The sequence below is a fragment of the Ursus maritimus genome, unplaced genomic scaffold (assembly GCF_017311325.1).
Source record: "Ursus maritimus isolate PB19 unplaced genomic scaffold, ASM1731132v1 scaffold_26, whole genome shotgun sequence".
Lineage (NCBI taxonomy): Eukaryota > Metazoa > Chordata > Mammalia > Carnivora > Ursidae > Ursus > Ursus maritimus.
Genome location: NW_024425119.1, coordinates 42329343 through 42354466, shown reverse-complemented (window position 1 = coordinate 42354466; position 25124 = coordinate 42329343). Strand labels below are relative to the sequence as shown.

The window sequence follows — 25124 nt, the reverse complement described above, 5'->3', positions numbered from 1 at the left end:
GCTCTCTTCTAACTTCAATAAAGCAGATTTATATATAATTTATGGTGTAGTGTGACTTGCTTCATCACTTTTGATTCTTGAGGTTTTTTCATTGGACAAATGCCTTATCACGTGATAGATACTCCCAACACCCATGTACTTTACTCCCTTCCTTCAGACAGTTTCAACAAAGTGCAGTTTGGTATCCTGATGTTCAGGATTCATCCCCAGATCAGTTTCCATATAAATTTTTGGCACATGGAGTGGCAGGGATCTGGTCTACCATCGTTATAAAATTATTTTTACTGCCTATATTAGGTAGTAGCAGCTTAGTCTCTCCTACTTGGTCTTTGAGATTTCTCTGCCACCTGCCCCAGTGGCTACCCATAATGCCCAAAGAAACATGTTACTGTCCAATTATAGCAAAAGAACATCGGCACGAGAATAAGATATTTGATTTTTGCTTGCAATTGCCTTCATGACCTAGAAACCTGCCTGCCAAGGTGTATGAAGAATAATTAAAATGTGTATGTTCCTGAGCTGGAATTATACTTCCAGACATTTATCCTGAGAAAATAGTACAAATGCAGGAGGATATATGTATGTGGATGTGAATTCCAATAATCCTCACAACATGAAAAAATTGAAAATTCTACAGCTGGACACATTAAGGGTCCAAAAACTCAGGCACAAAACTTACATGCTGATTTCTTGACGTGTGAAGGCAAAACAAGAATGGAAATTCCCTCTTCCTTACCTCATAAGCTTCTCATAGTGGCTCAAAGAAGTCAAGTCCTGTTGCTCTGATGAGATGGTCTCGCATCCGTTCTAGCTATGCCCTGGCCTGCTTTGACTTCTAAGAATGGTTAAAGGAAAATAGGATACAGTGCAGGGATAGTCTATTAATTTCTACTTCCCGAGGGCCAGTTACTGTTTCCAGTCTGTTTTCTTAATGCCCCTAACCCCAACTCTCAGTACAAGAGAAAATCTCATGGATTGGCTAATTTATAAAAGTGTTTCTGGATCCTGCTGTATCAGTATCCTGCTGTGTTCACCTCTAACCTTTCCTGCAGGGAGCAGAGGTAGCCTTTCATTTTGGCACTGACTCACTTTCTGCACAGAATTTACCTAATACCCGATTTATGACCTTTGGCTCCCAAAATCTAAGCCCACTCACCACACACTAATATTACCATGAGGAATAATGGAAAGTAAAATAATTGGCAAAGAATTTTATCTAGGCTATAGCAATATACAAAAAGGAGGTTAAAAACCCATATATGCATGTATGGATTTAAATTAAAATCTTATGGTGCATAATCAAGAAAAACTACAAACAACTCCATACTTACATATTTGATAATTTAGATGAAATGAGCCAAATTAGAAAGACAAAAAACTACTAAAGATGACACAAGGAGAAACAGATAATGATAATAGTGCTGTATCTACTAAATAAATCATATCAGTAATATATAACCTTCCAAAAAAGAAAGCACCAGGCCTGGATATTTTCATCGGTTAATTCTACCAAACAATTAAAAAAGAAATGGCACCAATTCTTGGCAATCTCTTCTAGAAAATAGAAGCAGGAAGAACACTTTCTAATTCATTCTGTAAGGACAGCATTACTTTAATACAAAACCAGATAAAGACATTTCCAGAAAGGTAAAGTACATTCTAATATCTATTATGATCATGGACATGAAGACATTCAGCAAAATGTTATCAAATTGAGCCCTATGATGTATAAAAAGAATTCTACACCACAACAAATGAGATTTATTCTAGACATGTAAGGCTTATTCAACATTCAAAATCAATCAACGTAATTCACCATAGCAAAAGGCTAAGGAAGAAAAATCATATGATTACATTAATTAATGCAGAAAAAAAGTTATATAACATAATCCAACATCCATTCTTTTTTTTTAAAGATTTTATTTATTTATTTGACACAGAGAGACAACCAGCAAAAGAGGGAACACAAACAGGGGGAGTGGGGGAGGAAGAAGCAGGCTCCCGGCAGATCAGGGAGCCCGATGCGGGGCTCGATCCCAGGACTCCGGGATCACGCCCTGGGCCAAAGGCAGGTGCTTAAAAACTGAGCCACCCAGGCGCCCCCCAACATCCATTCTTGATTTAAAAAAAAAAAAACCAACTCACCAAACAAGGAGTAGAGAACAAGTTCCTCATCCTAGGAAAGAACATTAAAAAAAATTTATAGCTAACATCACACTTACTGGTGAGAGACTGGACCCTTTTCTTCTGAGGCTGAGAATAAGACAAGCGTGTGTTCTCTCTCCACTTTTATTCAACATCATACTGGAAGTTCTAACCAGTGCAATAAGATGAAAGAAAACAATATAAGTTATACAGATTAGAAGTGAAGAAATAAAGCTGTCTTTATTCCCAGATGACATGATAGTCTATGTATGAAATCTGAAAGACTTTGTCAAAAATCTCCTGGAAAAAAACAAGCCAGTATAGCAAAGTTGTAGTACACAAGATTACTATTTTAAAAAGTCATTTGCTTTTTTATACACCAGTAGTTAAGAACTGAGTGCTGAAATTTTTTAAAGTATCATTTATCTTTAGTACCAAAAGATTAAGTACTTAGGTATCAACCTAATAAAATATGAAGAATATCTATGTGTGGAAAATTATAAAATATTGATGGAAGAAATCAAAAGTGTAAATATATGAATAGATATTGCATATTTATGGATTAGAAGATTCAGTATTATTAAGATGTCATTTGTTCCCAGTTTGCTATATAGATTCAACACAATCTCCATTGAAATTTTAGCAAGCTTTTCCATTGATTATCAACAAGTTGATTCTAAAATTTATGTGGAAAGACAAAAGACTTTTGCAAGGTTAAGTAAGTGAAGCACAGAGGACTTACTTAAGGTAGTTAAACTTTTCTGTATGATACTGTAATGGTGAATTCACTACACTCTGAATTTGTCAAAACTCACAGAATTTTGTAGCACAAGAGTGAACTTTAATATTTGAAATTAAAAAGGAGGAGCGCCTGGGTGGCTCAGTCGGTTAAGTGTCTGCCTTCAGCTCAGGTCATTATCCCAGAGTCCTGGGATCGAGCCCCACGTTGAGCCCCATGTCAGGCTTCCTGCTCAGTGGGGAGCCTGCTTCTCCCTCTCCCTCTGCCACTCCCCCTGCTTGTGCTTGCGCGCTCGCTCTCTCTCTCTCTGTGAAATTAAAAAGGAATCATTTATGAGATTAAGCAATCCCAGGATGGAATGTAAAGTGTGAAAAAAAGAGCTACTGTATTACAAATGTATGAAACAACCCCATGGAAGGGGTTAGAGATAAAAAAGGCTGACCTAAGTAACTTTGGAAATGAATGGAACCTGTAAGACTAAAGGCAAGAGGAGCTATACATAAACACTGTAGTTAATAAAGTCAGTTCCCACAGGGATAAGGTATAATAATTATGAAGCCACTATACACATATAATGGCATTGAAAAATTAAGTAAACGGATGGCAGATGCTTAGAGCCAGGTTTCTCACTGTTGGTGCAAGTTTACATATAAGCAAAGGAAAACGCTAAAACTATCTTTATGGTAATGAATTAAAACTGTAGACACCAGCATGAGCTTATGGTTAGTTTAGTATAGATACAGATGGTTACATATTGTAACATTTATAGATATGTGTATATGCAGGGAAATGCTAGAATGTATACATTGGTTTTTTCGCTCCACCACCTTAAGGCACCTGGAAACAATGACACTCCGGTAGCAATGAGCACATCTAGCAACCAGATCTTGGTATCTAATACCATGACCCAATATTAGTGTGATGGTTAATTTTATGTGTCAAGTTGACTAGGCCACAAGGTGCCCAGATATTTGGTCAAATATTATTCCAGGTATTTCTGTCAGGATGTTTTTAGATGAGATTAACATTTAAATTGGTAGTTTGTATGGAGTCAATTGCCCTCCATAATGTGGGTGGATCTCATCCAATCCACTGAAGGCCTGGAGAGAACAGAAGGCTGACCCTCCCCTAAAAAAACAGCTCTCTTGCTTTGATGGCCTTCAAACTGGGGCATCAGCATTTCCTGGCTCTGCGGCAGCCTTCCAGCCCTCAGACTTGAAATGGAACAGCAGCTGTGCGGATTTTGGACTTGCCAGCCTCCATAATCACACAAGCCAATGCCTTGTAATAAATCTCTTTTTGTATATATATATACATACATACAAAGATCATATATATATCTATCTATGGATAGATATATATATGCAAAAAAAATTCGTTGTAAGGAATTGGTTCATGTGATTATATATATTATATATGTAAAACATTTATTTACTATAGATTTATGATATATAATTATATGTATTTATGTGTAATCATGTGTATTGTATATGTTGTAAATCTATAATGTGTTTTTATACATATGCATATATGTATATGCATATATATGTATATGTCTGCTCTGTTCTGCTTCTTCGGAAAACCCTAACTAATACCATTAGGAATAAAGAAGGCTCCCTGGAGAAATGACTGATTCTAGGACTGGGGTGGGAAATAAACAAGATAACCCTAGAGCATCTTTCCATGCCAAAAATTTAGGAAATAATCAAAAGCCCACTGAAAGAGCTCCTAGTGGCCAAACTGGGACAGTTTGTACAAGGAAGGGAAAGAAAGAAGGAAGGAAGGAAGGAAGGAAGGAAGGAAGGAAGGAAGGGAGGAAGAAGGAAGGAAAGAAGGAAGGGAGGGAGGGAAGGATGAAGAAATACTGGATTGTAATGCAAAATATAAAATAAATAATCATGAGCCCATACTAATATTAATAAATGATTTAATTAATTAATTAATGAGCGAAGGTACACTATTCTCATGAATTCCCAATTATTTACACAGATGCTTCTCCTTTCAGCAGATAGTAAGTCCACCCCTCTTAAGTGTGAGCTATGCATAATGATTTTGTTCCAAAGAGTATGAAGGAAAGGGTTAAAAGAATAACTTTATAATAACTTTACAAAAATCTGGCAAACACTTTCTCAGGCAGATGATCAAGGTTAACATCAGCAGTGATAAGTCCTGTTCATAGCATGTACCCTTGATACAACGCGATGAGAGTGGCAATATCACGTCTGCAGTCTTCCTCTCAAAATCCCATCACATCAGTGTCATCATGAAAAAAACATCAGACAAATCCCAAATGTGGACACCTACAAAATATCTAGCCACTGCCCCTCAAAACTTTCAAGGTCATCAAAACAAGGAAAGCCTGACAACCAATCTCAGCCAACAGGAGTTAAGGAGACATAATGACTAAATGTAATGTAGTATCCTGGATGAGATCCTAGAACAGAAAAAAGGACAGTGATAAAAGCTAAAGAAATCCAAATAAAGTATGGACTAGTTAATAATAATATATTTATATCAGTTCCTTCATTGTGACAGATGTACCATACTAATGTAAGGTATGAATAATAGGGAAATTGGGTGTGTGGGGTCTACAGGACCTCTCTGTATTATCTTCAAAAATTTTTTTATAAATCTAAAATTATTCTAAAATAAAAAATTTATTACAAAAATGCTTAAGGTGTGGGGCTCAAAGCGACATCTGTATTTTTAGGTAATGCCAAATTTGTAAACAAAATTATAACACAACTAAGGTGGGGAGAGAGACAGAGAAATAACTGAAGGACAGACGCTAAAGCAATACTACTGGTTATTTCAAGTTGGTGTAAACCTAAATAACCTGTATTTATTTTAAGTTGTGTACTTTCTGAGTATTTCAATGTTGAGCATGTATTATTTTCATCATTGAAACATATTTCAAAAGAGAAAAAAGAAAGAGTCCTCCAATGATGTCCTAATTATAGGAGATCTGAGATTAAATGTGGTTATGCTTTTTGGTACAAAGAGAGAAAAGATTTAACTCTAGATTTGAGGCCCTTGTGAAGAAAACATTGGATTTTATTCCTTTCCACACTGAGTGCTGAATAAGAAGGAATGGATTTCTTTTGCAACAGCAAAGACTTGCTTTTGAGGCAAGGAATGAGCTGTCAGTACCAATGGTGGTTAGATATTAGATTTGACTCCTAAGAAGCCTAGCCTATTGCCTTCTTCAGTACAGAAGCCATGTAACTGGAAAAGATAGGAAATACATCTTTTAAATACACCTGTAAGTAGAAGAACTCTTTTCTAGATAGACAACATACCCAAAGTCTACCATACCTGAATCCTCTGTGATCCAGCATGATTGCTAGTGGGCAGTCCAATGTAGATTCCAGCTGCATTTAGGTAGAATCCTGACCACATTCCAATGCTTGGAATCACATCTCATAGCAGGGAAGGGCGCAGCATAGTAGGGGAGGGAATGCTTCAGGGAGGGTTTGAGAGCAGGCTGCACTTCTCTGCCCTTCTCCATGCTTCAGGAGGCAGTCCTTACAAACTTCCTATCTATCTATTCATTGTATGTGACTTTATGAAAAGCTGGCAGTAGATCCAAGGATGGGAGGACAAAGGGGTTGAGGCATCCATCTCTGGAAGTAGCTGTCCCCTTTTTGACCATGACTCCTGTTGGGCGGTCTTTTCTCAATGCTTTCACTTACTAGACTTCAGGGGCACCATGATGCCTTTGGCACTAAAAAGTAGGGATGGGGCAGGAAAACCACCGTCTTTAGGTCTTGGAGGCATGTCTACTCAGAGGTTCCATTTCCCCAGCACTTTTACAGTCCCCAACCTCTTCATGCTCCCTTAGCAGGCCACTTCTTTTTTTTTTTTTTTTTTAAAGATTTTATTTATTTGACAGAGATAGAGACAGCCAGCGAGAGAGGGAACACAAGCAGGGGGAGTGGGAGAGGAAGAAGCAGGCTCATAGCAGAGGAGCCTGATATGGGGCTCGATCCCATAACGCCGGGATCACGCCCTGAGCCGAAGGCAGACGCTTAACTGCTGTGCCACCCAGGCGCCCCAGCAGGCCACTTCTTTAAGGCTTCTGTCATCTGTGTCTGTACTCCTCTCACTGAAGAAACTCTACTGCATCAGTCGTGGTAATGGAGGACCTTACGTTCCTGCTTCTGTTTGAAACTGCCAGCCTAGAATTTATCTGGATGTCATGAAAGTTTTCTTTCACCTCTTTCTCTCTGTCCATTCCCTTTACCTAATTTGTTTTTCTTCATACTACTGGAGAAAGTAACCCCAAAGAAATCACAAACCGCATTCAGTAGACTGATTTTTAATCATGACATTGCTACTGCTATTTTTATACTATCATAGGTATGGTGCAGGATAAAGCAAATGAGTAATATGTTTATGTCATTCAGGGCCAAGATTTCAGTGTGAGAAACAATAAATACAGGTATAAAATCAACCTGTAATTTTCTGTTTGAATTGAAAATATTACTACAAATGTTTGATTTGTTTTTAAATATATTTTTACATCTTTCCTAGTTCTGTCCATTGAAAAGATTTCAAAGCCGAGACAAGCCAGTAACAATGAGTGCTCTTATCATCCAAATTCTAGTTTATGAATATTATTTCCCAATAAAAGGAACCAGAGCTATTTGGCAAAATGGCTGATTCCATGTCTGTTACAAGGTAAGTATAAGATAAGCTGGAGACACCTCATCTCAGAAAACAAGGAAGCTATTGAAGCTGAATGGGTCTCGTCAAGAGGACACAGAAGCCAATCTGAAAAACTCCCATTGGCCCGAATTGGGACACTTTAAGCACCCAAAGGACTAATGGCTGCAACAGACTAAAACATATCAAATATATATTTTTTAAACTGTGAATTTATAATTACACCAAAAATTAAAACAAACTACCAAACTAAAAACTACCTTGATTACCTTTGGAAATTGCTAGGCTCCCAATCCATTAGTCTAAAAAGTAATTTTAAAAGGGAAAGAATCAAGTACTTATTTTGACTCTTCTAGATGAATTAACTATTAGTTTACCGAAAGAGTAAACCTAAAGAGTCCTTTGTAGATGAGCCCTGGCTAATAAATGCAGAGGCAGGATGCTAAATCAGAAAGTTGCCATTTCGCAACCCCTAATGAAACAGTGACTCTAGGAAGTGATCCGTGAACACTACAATCTTAGATGAAATTTTGTTGTGTACTTTTCAATAGAAGGATGGGGACGAACCACAGAAGTCCCCCGATCAGTCTTCATACACCAAAAAATTGGACATCTAGTATTGTGTAGCTCACGATCTGATGCAATCAGGAGTACAGAGCACAGCTAGTACTAGTCTTGCCCGAAACAATGGAAATAAATCTAAGCAACTCCAGGACAACTACCGGTATGCAGGAACACTGGGGCTAGAAGTTATGCGACACCAACAGGAAACAACGAGCCAAATCCAGAATGTAAGCATTCTATAGAAAAAATAATTTCTCCACAAATCAATGGCTTATGAAAGAAAAGGACGGAGTTTGTTATCAAATAAAAGAACTTTAAGAGACATAGTAGTCCAATGCAATATGTGAACCTAGTTAAGATGTTGCTTCCAGCAAACCAGGATAAAATGACATCATTGAGATAATCAGAGAAATTCAAATGTAGGGGGCTATTAGATACCATTTAAAAAGGGCTGCCGCTGAAGAGAGCCATAGTGTTGTTATGCAGTTAGCTTAAAAAGTCTTTATTCCTTAGACCTGCCTGCAAGTATTTGCAAGTGAAATGCTTGATGTCTGGATTTCCTTTAAGTTCAACAAAAGTAGTAGAGGATTTAGATATAAAAAGAAGGCGGATTAGAAGAAACAATAATGAGAAAACTTTGATAATCGTTTAATCTGGGTGATCGGTACCCGGTGGTTTATATGCTATTCTCTGTGACTGTATCCACTCAGAAACGTTCAATGATACAAATTTTGTTTAAGCAATTAAGTAAGTTGTCACACTGATGAGAGCATTTAATTTAGGGTTAAATTTCTACTGACAGTAAATATGATGTCCTATAGAAAACTGTCGGGTGACTCCCAACGTGGCTCTGGGGAAGGGAGGCCCTGAGGACAAGAACATCTGCACTGAATAAAACTGTTTTCATGAAGCGTGAGAGAGGAAAAAATAATATTTCTACTTTAAGTTACTAGCTTGATATTTTGGTTAGTATGATATTTTAAATATAAATATGTGAACGGGAGACTTCTGAATGGACCTAGCAGATGAAAGGGAAGCATTTCCCCTTTTTCAGAAATTCCCTGAAAACGACAAGAACAAGAAACACAAAGGTAAACTCCATCCTCAACTATCAAAATGAAAAGATCTTAAAATCCCTCAATTAAAAAAAAAAATAGAAGAATATTCTCACAGAAATAGAGACACGCAAGCACAGCTGTTAAGAAAACTCAGAGAAAAGATGGCCACGGCCACACGTCTCAGTGAAGGACGCTCTCCACCAACCGACAAATCAAAACCAAACAGCATGGTAACCACAGAGAACAGAAAACAAAGCTAACGCAGGTCTCCCTACATGCCAGCCACTGCTGACTCACTGAACTCCTGCCAAGTCACTGTAAAGGACACTTCATCAAGTGCAAATCCAGGAATCCCTTTTTGCAACAGTCAGAACTGGGTGTGTGGGCCGGAGGCAGGACCCCATTTGTCATGAAGTTTCTAGAAACTGTGAAGGCAGGGCTGAATAAGGAATCAGTCGAGGCCTATTGGCAGCATTTTGTTGGTGAAGCAAAGAAGGCTGAGAATGAACTGTGAGCCACTCTCCAGTGACCTTTGTTGTTTGGTCTGAATTAAAGCGTAAAGGAATTATTCGCACAGCTCTGTGTCATAATGAGAATCACTGTGAGCCTGGATATGGCCCTGGCCAACCTCCCAGAAGTCTTCCTGCAAATGGCAGGCCCAGAAGGCGCTCGCCTCATTCAGAGATGAGCACTGGTCAGAAAGGAACCATTCCAGGACCCACAATAGATACCTTACGTTAAAAAACACAGGGAACTAGAAAAACAAGAGGCATGTGAAAAACACTCAACAGAAAAAAGTTCCAATAAAATATTACCCAAAACTCAAGGAAAGAGACATCATGATAAAATAAGAGAATGAAGGGGCCAATGAGTGGGATAATAAAGGAGAAAATGTGAGCTTGTAGAGCTCAGGAAAGGAGCAAAGAAACAAGACAGCCATAATAGAAATGAAGACCAAGTTGGAAACAGACAAGGGGGTCAAGGCCTTGCTGAATGTACAGAAATAGACACGAAGGGGGGGCAGGGAGAGGAAAGGGGAGCGAGCAGGCAGGAAGCAGTCATCATAGAGAATGAAGAGAATACACCAATAATGAAAGAGAATGAGAATGAAGAGAAAACACCAATAAATACAAGACAGGAGTAACCGAAAAGAGAATATGTGGGGGGGTTATATATACATAAATATGCATACAATGTATACTTTTAAAAAAACATGGGCTCTCTCTGTACATATACACTCCCGCCCAATATCTCTCTCCTTCTCCTTCTCACTCTCTCTCATAAACACACACACACACACACACACACACACACATACACATCACACACATGCCAGGAAAAACACAGAAACATACCCAAGGGAGGTTACTACAACGATACACAGGAACTGGGAACGCTGCTTGCGTCTGCATGTGGGAACTGGCTGGCTGGGCAATGGCCTGGAGCATGTCTTTGTCCCTTGAACATCTGTTACTTCTTCAATATTTAAATATACAAGTAAGTGTGTAAGTAATCATATTCAGTAGATTAATAGACAGTGGACAACATCTACATCTGGAACGTTTAAATATATAGCATATTAAGTTTCTAGTTTGAACTACCACGTTCTGGGATATAAAGGGAGCACAGTAGGGTGTCAAGTGAGACATCATGAATATGCAGTTAGAAAACTCCAAGAATGAAACATTGCAGGAGACACATAACCTGGTTTCCTTAACAAATAAACTGTAAGAAAATTATGAAGGAGGATCTAATGACTTAAAAGATTTGAAAGATATATGATCTAAATGACATATCCCCCACGTACAAAATGTATAGAGCTTATGTGGGTCCTGATATGGACAAACAAAATATAAAACATAAATGATCCTCACAGGAATATTTGAAGATTGAATAGATACTTGTTGATGTTAATGAATATATAAAATTTTTAAGATATGAAAATGATATTTTGGTTATTTTTTTTAAAGAGTCTCTCATTTAGTCATAAATATGGAATTACATACCAAAGAGACAATACGATCTCTGGTATTTGTTTTCAAATAATTTACAGTTGCTAAGGAATAGGGTGGGAATATGGAAGCTGTAAGATGGACCATGAGATAATGACTTTTATATAGCCAGGTGATAAGAACATAGGGACCGATTATGTTGTTATTTTACTCCCTATGTGGGTGAAATTTTACATAAAAGGAAAAAAGTCATATTTAACTTCATTAATTATGGAAAAGAACAAGAATATTTCTATGACAGCATATGCAATGGATTATTTCAATGTCCTATCTCTGCTGGGTACAACACAGGTGGAGAGCAAAGCGCTTATACCTTCTGATGCACTAGCATAACACGCCGATCCTTTGTTTGAGACAGTGACTAACTCCTCGCTCAGTGAATTAAGAATAGTCTCATTGTACTGAGATCAAGTCAAAGCTGGAAGACGGGAGATATTTTTCCCTGACTAAAGAAAGCCAAAAATGCAATCTTCATATTTCATAACTTTTCTAATAATCCAGATGTGACATCACTGTTTGTAAAGCCCAACCCTTCCCGATCTGCAAGCTCACCTTCCAGGACGGAGCCCAACCCATTTCCATCCTATATAAACTGCTGCCGGGAGGTTCATCTCACAGATCTGCTCCTCTCAGCTCTACCCTCCAGCCTCTCACGCTTTCTTCAGCCCTCTCCTCTTCAGGAACCATGTCTAGCAAATCCACCATTAGGAGCCAAAGCGTCAGCCACCGTGGCTTCAGCGCCAGCTCAGCCAGAGTCCCAGGGGTCTGCCGCTCTGGCTTCAGCAGTGTCTCCGTGTCCCGCTCCAGGGGCAGTGGTGGCCTCGGTGGAGTGTATGGAGGAGCCGGCTTTGGCAGCAGGAGCCTCTATGGCCTGGGGGGCTCCAAGAGGATCTCCATCGGAGGGGGCAGCTGTGCCATCGGTGGCGGATATGGTGGCAGAGTTGGAGGTGGCTTTGGCTATGGAGGTGGAGTCGCAAGTGGATTTGGTTTTGGTGGTGCAGCTGGTGGTGGCTTTGGGCTCGGTGGTGGAGCTGGCTTTGTTGGTGGCTATGGAGGCTCTGGCTTCCCTGTGTGCCCTCCTGGAGGCATCCAAGAGGTCACCATCAACCAGAATCTCCTCACTCCTCTGAACCTGCAAATCGACCCCACCATCCAGAGGGTGAGGACTGAGGAGCGGGAGCAGATCAAGACCCTCAACAACAAGTTCGCCTCCTTCATCGACAAGGTGAGCCAGGAACACCTGCCTGCACTGGGATTCCAGAGTCCTGACACTAGGCAAGCAATGACTGTCTACCAGGGGGAGACTCAGGAGGCAGGGAGAAGGGGACTGAGACTAGCTCTCCCCTGGGATGCCAGTTGGCCTCCACGTTCACAACAGGCAGCAGGTGATGGAAACCATTTAAAACCCCTGGCTCTCTTACGTGTCCTTCATCCCTGCCAGGGAAGAATACTCTACTTTTCATAAGCATGAAGCAAAATAAGGCAGTGAGAGAATGGAGTGGGTTAGCTTTACCTTCTGAAGACTCCTAGAATCAAAAAATAATGCCAGCGGAAATCTCCTTGAGGACTCTGGGCATGAGGAAAAGAGTGGGAAGAAAAAGAAAAGAAAGCATTTCTGCCTGGATTAGAAGAAAAAGACTCAGAAACATCTATGTATCCATAGAAAGGAATGTGTAGAACCAGAGCATGACCATGAGGGTGTTTGTTGTAGAGGAGAACTATGTACTAAAACAGAAGATATTGCACTCCAATCATTAACTGAATTGGATTTAATCATTAGATTCTGCACAATTCATATACTTTTAACTGAGGTATGATTTTTTTTAAAAATCGTGCAATGTAACAGGGAAATGTGTGATTGTGCTTTTCAATGAAAAGAAAAGACAAGTTGAACGCTACTGACAGGTGACATAACTTAGCCAGCGAGAAGACCTCATAGGTCCATGGAAGAATTTCACATTAGGATCACTGGGGTAGGAAGGAAATAGGTTTGGGGGGACCAACACTGTCAGTCTGATCCTCTCTACATGCTCTGTAGTAGCCCAGGAGCTCGGTGACATGCCAGGCGTGCCTGGGCTCCTGGCAACTCATATCTCTTTCTCCATTGCTTTCTCTGGCAAATAACCACCTTGTCTTCCCCCAGGTACGGTTCCTGGAGCAGCAGAACAAGGTCCTGGACACCAAGTGGACTCTGCTCCAGGAGCAGGGCACCAAGACCGTGAGGCAGAACCTGGAGCCCTTGTTTGAGCAGTACATCAACAACCTCAGGAGACAGCTGGACAGCATCCTGGGCGAGAGGGGCCGCCTGGACTCGGAGCTGAGGAGCATGCAGGACACAGTGGAGGACTTCAAGAACAAGTGAGTTCAAGGAGACAAAGGGGTTCAGTTTCCTGAAGCGCACACTTGAAGACGACCGGGTGACCAGGTCCAGAGGTGGGCACGGTTCCATAGGGAAACAGGTCCATGGCAATGAAAACCACAAGTAGTGCCTAAAAACAACCCCAAAAGAACAAATGGACCATAGAGGTGGGTGGGGAGAGAAAAGATATAAGGAATTGAGGGAACACAAAAAAACCATTTTTGTGGCTCAGTGGCAGGAAAGCTCAACTTAGAGATATCTGTCTTATGGAAAGTTGGGAACCCAGGCTGATCTTGCTGTATCATCTTCGCCACTGGCTCAATTGTGTCTTGCTCTAATTCCAGATATGAAGACGAAATCAACAAGCGCACAGCAGCGGAGAATGAATTTGTGACTCTGAAGAAGGTGAGCTGATGAGGATCAGGGGGTCATGTTCCTTTGTAGAGGGTGAGGACTCTGGGTCTGTGCACACATCCAAGAGTGGACTAGATGGGGAGCCTAAAAGGTGTTCAGACTGGGAAGGAGGGCTCAGCTGACTTCAAGTTGTTGGTTTATTTCCCAGGATGTAGATGCTGCCTACATGAATAAGGTTGAACTGCAAGCCAAGGTAGACGCTCTCACAGATGAGATCAACTTCACCAGAGCCTTGTATGACGCAGTAAGCATCTCCACTCCTCTTTTATTTGCCCTGATGGGGCTCTGCAAAGGGTGGAAGATCTGGGTGATTGGATACCTCTGTAAATGCCATAGGAAAAAATGATCTGATAATCTTCTGCTCTGCAGGAACTGGCTCAGATGCAAACCCACATCTCAGACACTTCCGTGGTCCTGTCCATGGACAACAACCGTAACCTGGACCTGGACAGCATCATCGCTGAAGTCAAAGCCCAATATGAGGAGATTGCTCAGAGGAGCCGGGCTGAGGCTGAGTCCTGGTACCAGAGCAAGGTGAGCCTTGAGTTGACAGCTGTGTCCCCTACCTGAACACCAGCAAGACTATAGACTTCTTTGCTGGGAAGTGTGCTGTAAGGAAGCTGATCTTTTCTCATAGGATGTGTACCCTGCACTCCTAGAACAGGCATTACAGTTTTTCTGTCCAAGCTCAAGAAGTCAAAGAACCCAAGTGCAGGAGGACAGCTACATAGATAAGGACCTAGTGATCTTTGCTTTTGTCTTCACCCTGATGCCGGCTCTCAGAAACAGGATACAGAACATTGCTGGTCCCCAACTGAACTAGGCAGTCAGCGGTCCATTCAAAAGAGGGTCTGTGATCAAGGTACAGGATCCTGTGACCTTGCCACATCAACTTTCCCTAAAATCCCTTGGGGAGAAGCCACTAGGTGCAAGTGTGTTAAATGCCTGGTTCACAAGTCAAGTCACCGTTGGCATGTGAAAGCCCGTATACACTGCCTTCTCTCTGTCTGCATTCCAGTATGAGGAGCTGCAGGTCACAGCTGGCAGACATGGGGACGACCTGCGCAACACCAAGCAGGAGATTGCTGAGATCAACCGCATGATCCAGAGGCTGAGATCTGAGATCGACCATGTCAAGAAGCAGGTATGGTGGGGGGCTCTGGAGAGGAAGAGCATCCTTTCCTTGCTACACCACCAAGTGGTCATCAGTCACCATTTGGGAAACACTGGGAATTGAGGGAATAGCAGAGAGGAGGACACACCGCTCCCACTCTTGTGAGTTCCCCCAGCTTGGGACACACGCATGCCAACACTACAGAATGATGTAATCACCTGACAGGAGCAATCCCAGTTAGTCAGACTGTCAAAAGGTAGTCTTGGGGCTTTTAAAAGAGATTACTTAAGGAGAATGGTTGGTTTAGGAATATAAGAAACAAGTGAGGAAAGGAAAGGGGGAGGTCAGAAGAGGGTCAAGATTGTTCCAAATCTGCTGAAGATTCTACTGAAAAAGAAAGTTGAGCAAGGACCCAGGGTGAAGATCAGTGTTACCCAAGTGAGTTAGAATCCCTTAAGAGTGAGGAAGGCAAGATCTCCACAGCTAGATGTGAAACTCATCTCCTTGAGTAAGGATGCTCCTAATTTTGTATAAGTTAGTGTGGCATCCACAGAGCTCATCAAAAAAGGTGCTGGTCTGGCTTTGAGGCAGCACTCAAAAGAAATGAGTGGGTTCATTTCTTCCAAATTGCTGGTATTTTGTCCAGTGTAATGCAGGGTGGTTAAAAATAGAGGGCACGGGTTTTGTCCTGTGGCTCTCAGATTAGCTAATTTGTGCAGAAGAGAAAAGGGCTGGGCAAAAAGAGGAAAAGTCCCTTTCTATGATATTGGGCTCTGGAACTCTTCCTCACTTTCTACAAGAAGTGTGGCTAGTCTCCTCTGGAGGACTGAATCGCAAGTTCATTGTCCTGTGTTCCTCCCCTAGTGTGCCAACCTGCAGTCCGCCATCGCTGATGCTGAGCAGCGTGGGGAGCTGGCCCTCAAGGATGCCAAGAACAAGCTGGCTGAGCTGGAAGATGCCCTGCAGAAGGCCAAGCAGGACATGGCCCGGCTGCTGAAGGAGTACCAGGAGCTGATGAATGTCAAGCTGGCCCTGGATGTGGAGATCGCCACCTACAGGAAGCTGCTGGAGGGCGAGGAGTGCAGGTGGGTAACCCACACAAGCCCCTCAAATATCTTGGATCCAGGGTCACGTTGTCTTGGGCAGAAGTTGAAGGCACCTTACTTATGGCCATAATGGCTACTCTCAGAGAACCATTTCAAAGGCAGCTTCCCCAGGGGCTCTCCTCACATCGGGGCTTCCCGCTCTGGTCCCCTGGGAGCTCTCTGAGGTCTCGTGCTCCCTGTGCTCTCTCCCTTCCTAGGCTGAGTGGGGAAGGCGTCGGACAAGTCAACATCTGTAAGTACCTTTGCTTGCCTCCCTCCCTTGCCCTTGTGCTCTTCTGACTGGCCTGAGACTGGCAGAGAGAGCTCACTGTGTCCTGTGTGTCTTTGTCCCTCTCTCCTTCACAGCTGTGGTGCAGTCCACCGTGTCTGGCGGCTATGGCAGTGCCAGCGGCATGGGCGGTGGCTCAGGCCTGGGCGGAGGCAGCGGCTACTCCTATGGCAGTGGCCACAGCCTTGGAGGTGGCTTCAGTTCCAGCAGCGGCAGAGGCGTGGGCGGTGGCTTCAGCTCCTCTGGAGGCAGCAGTTCCACCATCAAATACACCACCACGTCCTCCTCCAGCAGGAAGAGCTACAAGCACTGAGTCCTGCCATCTGGTCTTGGTCCCACATTGTCCCCGTCTACAGCAGCATTGCCCTCTCTCAGGCTTATTCTCTCCTGCCTCTGATTTCTCTTACTTTCTGAGTTTGAGCTAAAGTTGTTGAGTCCCTCAGGTCTCTTCACTGCTGATACCTGCCCCACCTGATCATCCATTGCTCACCATAGGTCAACCTCTGCTTTACATCATAATAAACCGCAACTGGGGCTCCGGTTGTTACCAAAATATTACTCTCTTGCCTCCATTATTTTGTATATGAGGTTGAGAATCAGAAGGAAATTACCTTTGCCCATTTTCTTTACAGAAACACTGCCTGGGTCCTACTCCAGAACACGGCAACTTGCCCTTTGCTTCCAGGTACCCAGGAATTCTCTACGTTCCCAGTGTTAGGTTCCTCCTATCTTGCAATGGTCTTGAAAGCAGAAGTGACTAGTTCTACAATGTACAGAGTCTGTATCCCTGTGAAGTTCCCTCTGCTCTTTGCTTTCTTCTAATTGCTAAATAAAGCAGATTTACTATATAATGCATCATTTTATGGCCTTGATTTGTCACCCGTTGTTCTTGAGCTTTTCAATGAACAAATACCTGTTTATGTATTTAAAATACTCCCAATCCCCAGGTACTTCACTCTTTTCCTTGAGACAGGCACAAAAGCCTGCAGTTTAGCATCCTGACACTCAGATTTCCTTCCTAGATAAGATTTCATTTAAATGTTTGGCAAGTGGAATGGGAAGAATCTGGTCCACCATCATTGTATACTCTGCTTTTTATCAGCTGTACCAGGCAGAAGTGGCTTGGTCTCACTTGCCTTGTCTCTAAGACCACCTCACTACATCCCCCAGGGATGAACCTTACATTATCAGTTGGAGAAATATATTTCTGGCCTATCAGATCAAAAGAACATTTAACAAGGGATACGATATTTGATTTTTACTTGGAATTAGCTTCATGACCAAGAAATTTGCCTGACAAGGTGTATCAAGAGAAATGGAAGTGTACTTACTTCTGAACTGCAATTATCTTTCTAGAAATGTATACTGAGGAAATAGCACAATTGTGGGAAGAGGTATGTACACGGATGTGAATCCAAACAGTCTTCACAACATGGGAAAATTAAAAATACTAGAGGTTCTCAAATTAAGAATCCAAAGACTCAGGCACAAAACTCATATGCTAATTTCTTGAAGTGTGAAGGCAAAACAAAAATGGAAATACCCACCTTGTCCCACCCTAAGTCTCTCATGAAAACGGATAAAGCTGATTCCTTGGTCCTCGGAAGAGATGCTTCCACGTCTCCCCTCTGGTGTGCCATGGCCAGATTTGACTTCTATGAATGGAAAATGAAAACTCAAGGTATGGTGCAAGGGCTCATCATTCAACTTGTCCTGCCCTTGTCCACATCATTCCCTATTTCTTCAGAAGTGATCATTATCTTCCTAGCCCCCAGGCTCTCACAACACAAGAGAAAATTTCTTCAATTCCCTACTATATAGAGGCTGCTTCTGGATCCTCTTGTATCAGTATTCTCCTGTATTCACTTCTGAGTGTTCCTCCAGGAACATGGGCAGCCTCTCACATTGGTACCTCCTCATTTTCGGTCAGAACTTCCCAACAACAGATAAAGTGATAACTGGGTTCCAAAATCTAAGCCCATTTAACTTTCATATTATTATACACTCAGGAGGAGTAATGGAAAGGAAACAACTGACCTGGAAAATTATACAGGATATAGCATCTACCAGAAAAACAAGTTGCAAAAACAGTATATATACATGGATTTATTTAATTAAAATCTTATGGTGCAGGTGAGGATAGCAAAATGGCAGACTGGAAAACTTCAAGCTCTCCTTCTGCCCCCAGAAACCTCAAAAAACAACCAGAAACTGAGTAAACTCTGTAGGAGCTCTGGAAAACTGTCCAAAGTTGATAACAACCAACAAATGGCCAATCAAGAATATGCAACTTCAAAATTATAACAAAGCCTTTTTTAAAACAATTTTCTGAGCCCTTGCTCTACCCTCTACCTATTGCAATTTTGGTCTTGAGTAGGCAGCAGCCTGTTCCTGAACTCTTCCCCAACCTCCCTCTTTCCATTCTACCCTTCACCCCCTCCCCACCCTCTGCCTCTAATACTCCCTACCATATACACCTTCACACAGAGAGAAGTTGTAGACCCTATTTGCAAATAACCATGTAAGTCTCTTCAAACATGTCTGGAAGAGTTCCTAAGAACTAAGGCAAGGTTCTTAACTTTGTTTCACATAAATCCAAATGTAGATAAGAGAAGCAAGAGACACAGCAAGGAAGAACTTCCAGGAAGACTACAAACCCACAGAGTCCTGGGGCAAGAGGTTATAGGAAGAGACAAACAATAGACCATCTGACCATCTAAGGTCTAAAGACTAAGTGGAATGAGTTTTTTTGGAAAATGAGCACATTTAAAAGTTGCTCTGTGTATGAGAGAATTTAAGGAGTCATGCATATATCCAGGAAGACACATGCTCAGTAAAGTCTTGAGAAGATCTTATGTATTCATGTCGTACTGATCTCTAGGTTCAGAGTAAGCCTAGCTAAGTGGTGAAAGAATGTCTCATCACAGGGACAGTATGCAAACATCAAGAGATTAAGTTTCCTCAGTTTTCTTATTTTGTTCTTTTGTTGTTGTTTGTTTCAGCTCCTGGGACACAAGAAATTATCTGTCAAAATAATTGTTGAGCACAAGCTAAAGAAGCAGCCTGATGTTGAAGTTTTATTATATTCCAGGCACTGTTGACTCATTTAGCACAAGTAAGTCAATGTGAAGGACAAGTCATCAGGTGCAAATCCAAGAATCCCTTATTTGCAACAGTCAGAACTAGGAGTGTGACCTGAGGCAGGACCCCATTAGTCATGAAGTTTCAAGAAACAGTGGAGGTAGAATTGAATAACAAATCAAAGACAAGGCCTATTGGCAGCATTTTGTTGGTGAAAGAAAGAAAAAAAGCAGAGTGACTGGGAATTGTAAACCACTCTGCAGTTGTTGAGTAGGGTGTTTTAAGGAGCAAGAATTATTCACCCAATCTGTTAGCCTGCATATGGCCCAGCCCATTCCCCAGAATACTTTCTACAAACAACTGACGGGTCAAGATAGAGTTCATCTCATTCATGGATGAGCAGTAGTCAGAAAGGAACCGTTTTAGGACCCACAAAAGACAACACATGTTTGAAAATGAAGTGAATATGTAAAACGAAAGGCAGGTAATGATCACTCATCAACATGAAGTTACTATAAAACAAAATTGCCAAAATTAATGAAATAAACCCGCTATTAAGTTCGAGAATAAAAACCATATAATGAGACAATAATAGCTAAAACTTCACTTACAGAAGTCAGATATGAGGCAGAGAGAAAAATAAAGCCACAATGCAAATGAAGGCCAAATTAATATCAGTACAAAGGGCAATAGGTATGCCAAATGCACAATAAAGGACATGTAGGAGAATACTGAGAAAAGAGAGTTTCATGAGTGGGGGGGTGGTCAAAGAGCATTAAAGGAGAGTCAAGGGGAAATACAGATAAAGAAGATAAAGTAGGCGCAACACAAGCATAATTGGAACACCTGAAGGAAGTGTGTATACACACACACACTCATATGCACGAAAAGTCCCCTCAAAGGACAGAAACATCTTCAATTACATGGCTGGGGGCTTGCCTTGAGAATTTGTTTTGATAGACAAAGATGCATTACTTAGTGATTTCTAAATTTGTAGATATTGAAGTAATAATATTCATTCCTTTTTTAATGTTTGTTCCTTTTTTAAGATTTTATTTATTTATTTAGAGAGTGTGTGTGTGCAAGTGGGGAGAGGGGCAGAGGGAGAAGGAGAGAATCTCAAGCAGACTCTGTGCTGAGCAAGGAGCCTGATGTGGGGCTCTATCTAACAACCTTGAGATCATGATCTAAGCCAAGATTAAGAGTCAGTCACTTAACTGACTCAGCCATCCAGGCACCTCAAGTGACAATATTCATTCTTATACACTTTCAACTACACCTACTTCTGGAAAAGTTTAAATATATAAAATAAACTTATTACCCTTCTAGATTTGAGTTCCCCTTGACAGGAACACAGAGGAGAGAGTAACATATTCAATGACACCAGTGGATGCAGTGACAAAACCCAAAGAATAAAAAATTCTATGGGACAATTAACCTAGTTTATGTAATAAATAAATTGCAAGAAAAAAAAGACAGAGGGTTAGATTATTTAAAGGACATATTATTTGGGGGATACATCACTCAAACAAATATGTATGGACCTTGTTTGGATCCTGAATTGAACAAATTATTTTAAAAAATCAATAAGAATGCAGGGAATTTGGATGTTAAACCCTTCATGATATTAAAGAATTACTGTTAAACTTTAAGATATAAAAATAGTATTTTGGTCACTTTTTAAACAGTCTGCCATTTTGACATAAAAAGTGAATTATTTACTGATAAACATATAATCTTCTGGAATTTCCTTTCAAATAAATTTAAGGTAGGTGAAGAAAGAGGGGAAATTATGAATGAAATAAGGTTAACCTTGAGATACAATAGCAAAATCTGGGTGATGGGTATCCAGGGCTTTATTAAGTTCTTCTTATACTCTTCTACCTATTCAATGTTTTACATAGCTGAAAAAACAAGTCAAACTTCACATATTTGCAATTGTTGGAAAATAGTAATCTTTTGTTAGGGCAAAATTGCCTTTAGATTTCTAGTTCTCAGCCGTCACAAAAGACCAGGTTGGAGAGGAGAGCACTCAGGACATTCTGATACACAAGCAAAACATTCTGAACCTTTGTTTGAGACAAAGTCTAACTCCTGGCTTCAGTGAATTCAGAATAGTCTTATTGTATTGGTTTCAATCACAGATCAAAGATAAGAGAATTTTTCCCTCTAAAAGAAGTCAAAAAAGCAATCTTCATATTTCATAACTTTTCTAATAACAAAGATGAGGTCTCACTGTTTTTAAAAAAGCCACACTTCTCAACCTGCAAGGTCACCTTTCAGGATGAGCCCAGCCTAGTCCTCCCTGTACAGTGGCTACTAGAAAGCATCTCATGTTCCTCCTCCTTTCAGCTCTACCCTCCAGCCTCTCACACTTTCTGCAGCCTTCTCCTCTTCAGGAACCATGTCTAGCAAATCCACCATGAGGAGCCAAAGCGTCAGCCACCATGGCTTCAGCGCCACACTTCAAGTCTATGAGTGGCCAGGTCTAGTTGTGGGCATGATTGCTGAAGTGCACATTAGGGGAGAAAATGAGAGAGTAGTCACTTTCTAGTCTCCATGAACTGAAAGTTCAATTCAAGAATGATTCATTTAGTGTGAAATGTTGGGTCAAGACAGGCTCTTTCCAAATTCTTTACTCATTGATTCAAGCATCTCTCCTCTTCCTCTTTTTAGATACAAATGAGAAATCAATAAACATGAAGCAGCACAAAATGAATTCACCTGAAGATGGTGAGCTTATCAAGATTAGGTGTCTCAGTCCCTTTGTTGAAGGTTGGAAGAGTAAAAAGCAAGAGACAAAATTGGAGGAAAAAAAAATATTTTAATGACATTGTACTCCTAAGCTTTGCCTTCAACCTCTTCCTGATTGTAAATCCCAAGGATATGAAGAACATCACTGTTTTTTGCAAAACTAGGTGCTCAATGATCCTCCAGAACCACTCAGTTGCGCAACAGCAAATAATCTTGTGCCATCTACTGTTCTTAGAGATGTAACATCATTTGGTACAATCTTATTAGGTGATTGGGAATTAAAAGCCAGTGTTCATATGTGAAAGCCCATACCTACCTTTCTTTCCTTCTGAACTCCTGCAGGTCAAGGTCGGCAGACCACCTTGCTACACAGCACCAAGAAGGAGACTACTGAGCTCAACCAAATGATCCTGAGACAGAGATCTGACATTGATGACACCAAAAAGCAGGTAGGATGGAGCAGAGGGTGGGAGTGGGGAAGGGAAGAAAAGTATTATTTCCTTGCTAGACTATCAGCCAGTCATCGATCATCATTTGGACACATCTGGGCACTGGAAACTACAAGGGAGGAAAGACCATGCTGTCCTTAGTAGACCAAGCTGTCTACCTTAGTAGCTGCCACTGGGTCTCTCAGGGGGAGTGGGTCCAATCCCAAGAGCATGATACAAACACATAGAAACATCTCTCCTGGTCACAGGAGTAGAGTATGGGCTAGAAGTATGGAAATATGATTGATCTTAAAGGAATGATTGTATTGGGAGCTGCAAAGGAACAAATGGGGAGGAAAGGCAGGCCATAGGAGTTGAGAAAAGATGTTGCAAATCTACTCATGATTCAAAAAAGAAAAAGAAAAAAAAAGAGGGAAGAGTGAAAGGGGAGAACAAGCTTTCCCAAGCACGTGATCTGAGGTGGGATGAGAGCAGGGTTTCAATAGTCTCATGGAAAATCCACTTCCTCAATGGACCATATTTGTAATGTACAAATTTAGTCGTGGTCATGCTAGATACGTTTGTCTGTGGTCCAGATTTGACTTTGGAGACAACACTCAAAAAAAAAAAAAAATCCAGTTGTCCAGTTCTTCTAATGTGTAGACTGGAGACTCCATCAGTCACCACTCACGTCCTCATGCAGGTGGTTAATACAAAAGGCATAGGACTTTGATAACAAGCTCAGAGACGTGAAAAGGTTACCAGATAGTCAAACAGCTAGACAGGAAGATTCAGGGTTCCCTCTCCACAAATTCTATGCTCTAGGACTCTTTCTCACTAGAAAGAAGAAGTGTGGCTAGTCTCCTCTGGAGGACTGAATCGCAAGTTCATTGTCCTGTGTTCCTCCCCTAGTGTGCCAACCTGCAGTCCGCCATCACTGATGCTGAGCAGCGTGGGGAGCTGGCCCTCCAGAATGCCAAGAACAAGCTGGCTGAGCTGGAAGATGCCCTGCAGAAGGCCAAGCAGGACATGGCCCGGCTGCTGAAGGAGTACCAGGAGCTGATGAATGTCAAGCTGGCCCTGGATGTGGAGATCGCCACCTACAGGAAGCTGCTGGAGGGCGAGGAGTGCAGGTGGGTAACCCACACAAGCCCCTCAGACATCTTGGATCCATGGTCAGGATGTCATGAGCAGAAGTTGAAGGCACCCTAGTTATGGCCATAATGGCTACTCTCAGAGAACCATTTCAAAGGCAGCTTTCCCAGGGGCTCTCCTCACATCAAGGCTTCCCGCTCTAGTCCCCTGGGAGCTCTCTGAGGTCTCACGCTCCCTGTGCTCTCTCCCTTCCTAGGCTGAGTGGGGAAGGCGTCGGACAAGTCAACATCTGTAAGTACCTTTGCTTGCCTCCCTCCCTTGCCCTTGTGCTCTTCTGACTGGCCTGAGGCTGGCAGGAAGAGCTCACTGTGTCCTGTGTGTCTTTGCCCCTCTCTCCTTCACAGCTGTGGTGCAGTCCACCGTGTCTGGCGGCTATGGCAGCGCTGGTGGCTATGGCAGTGCCAGCGGCATGGGCGGTGGCTCAGGCCTGGGTGGAGGCAGCGGCTACTCCTATGGCAGTGGCCACAGCCTTGGAGGTGGCTTCAGTTCCAGCAGCGGCAGAGGTGTGGGCGGTGGCTTCAGCTCCTCTGGAGGCAGCAGTTCCACCATCAAATACACCACCACGTCCTCCTCCAGCAGGAAGAGCTACAAGCACTGAGTCCTGCCATCTGGTCTTGGTCCCACGTTGTCCCCGTCTACAGTGGCATTGCCCTCTCTCAGGTTACTTCTCCTCTCCTGCCTCCAACTTCCGTCGGCCCCTAAGTTACAGCTGGAGCGGCCCCATTCTCATTTCCACTGTCTACACCTGCTGTACCTGAGCTCCCATCATGCACCATCAGAAGGTCAAAAATCACTGACACTCAAGACAAGCACATGTCCATTGGATGTAACCCTCTTATGATCAGCTGTCTCCGTCTTCCACGATTCTGGGGAAGACGGAGACCTATGCCTGTCTTGAAAACCGAAACTCAGTGTGGATCATGTTACAAAATAAGGCTTCTTCCCTTTGATTTCTAACTGTCCCGCCCGTTGTAGCTACACTCAGGAGTTTCCCATATGATAAACAAGTTGTTATCTGCCCATGAACTGACCCTCGATGGTATTGCCACAACCGTCTCAGGTATGCAGTTACATTCCTGCAATGCTTTGTTTCTGCTTTCCGCTTGCTTTCCTTGTGTTACACAAAGCAGATTTCTAATATAAAGACTGTCAGATTAGGCAGCTGATCAGTGTATTGGTTCTGAAACTGTCTCATCCTCTCCTGCTCCTTGTCTTTGGAGACCCATCTCTCAGCCCTGCTGACCACTCACCCTGCTTCATAC

General features: G+C 42.0%; 1 protein-coding gene across 2 annotated transcripts; it reads left to right on the top strand.

Annotated features, from left to right (window-relative positions):
- The first annotated feature begins 11802 nt into the window (after positions 1-11802).
- Positions 11803-24596, top strand: LOC103675510 (keratin, type II cytoskeletal 6A). Of its 2 annotated transcripts, XM_008704611.1 has the most exons (10): positions 11803-12408; positions 13327-13541; positions 13887-13947; positions 14105-14200; positions 14326-14490; positions 14975-15100; positions 15935-16155; positions 16374-16408; positions 16522-16698; positions 24288-24596. In XM_008704611.1, exons 1-10 carry the CDS (start codon positions 11869-11871, stop codon positions 24458-24460), a joined length of 1809 nt encoding a protein of 602 aa, XP_008702833.1. In that variant the 5' UTR covers positions 11803-11868; the 3' UTR covers positions 24461-24596. The 2 variants fall into 2 exon arrangements, with proteins under 2 accessions (XP_008702833.1, XP_008702832.1); XM_008704610.2 differs by lacking the exon at positions 24288-24596 and having other exon boundaries at positions 16522-17226.
- Positions 24597-25124: the final 528 nt, after the last annotated feature.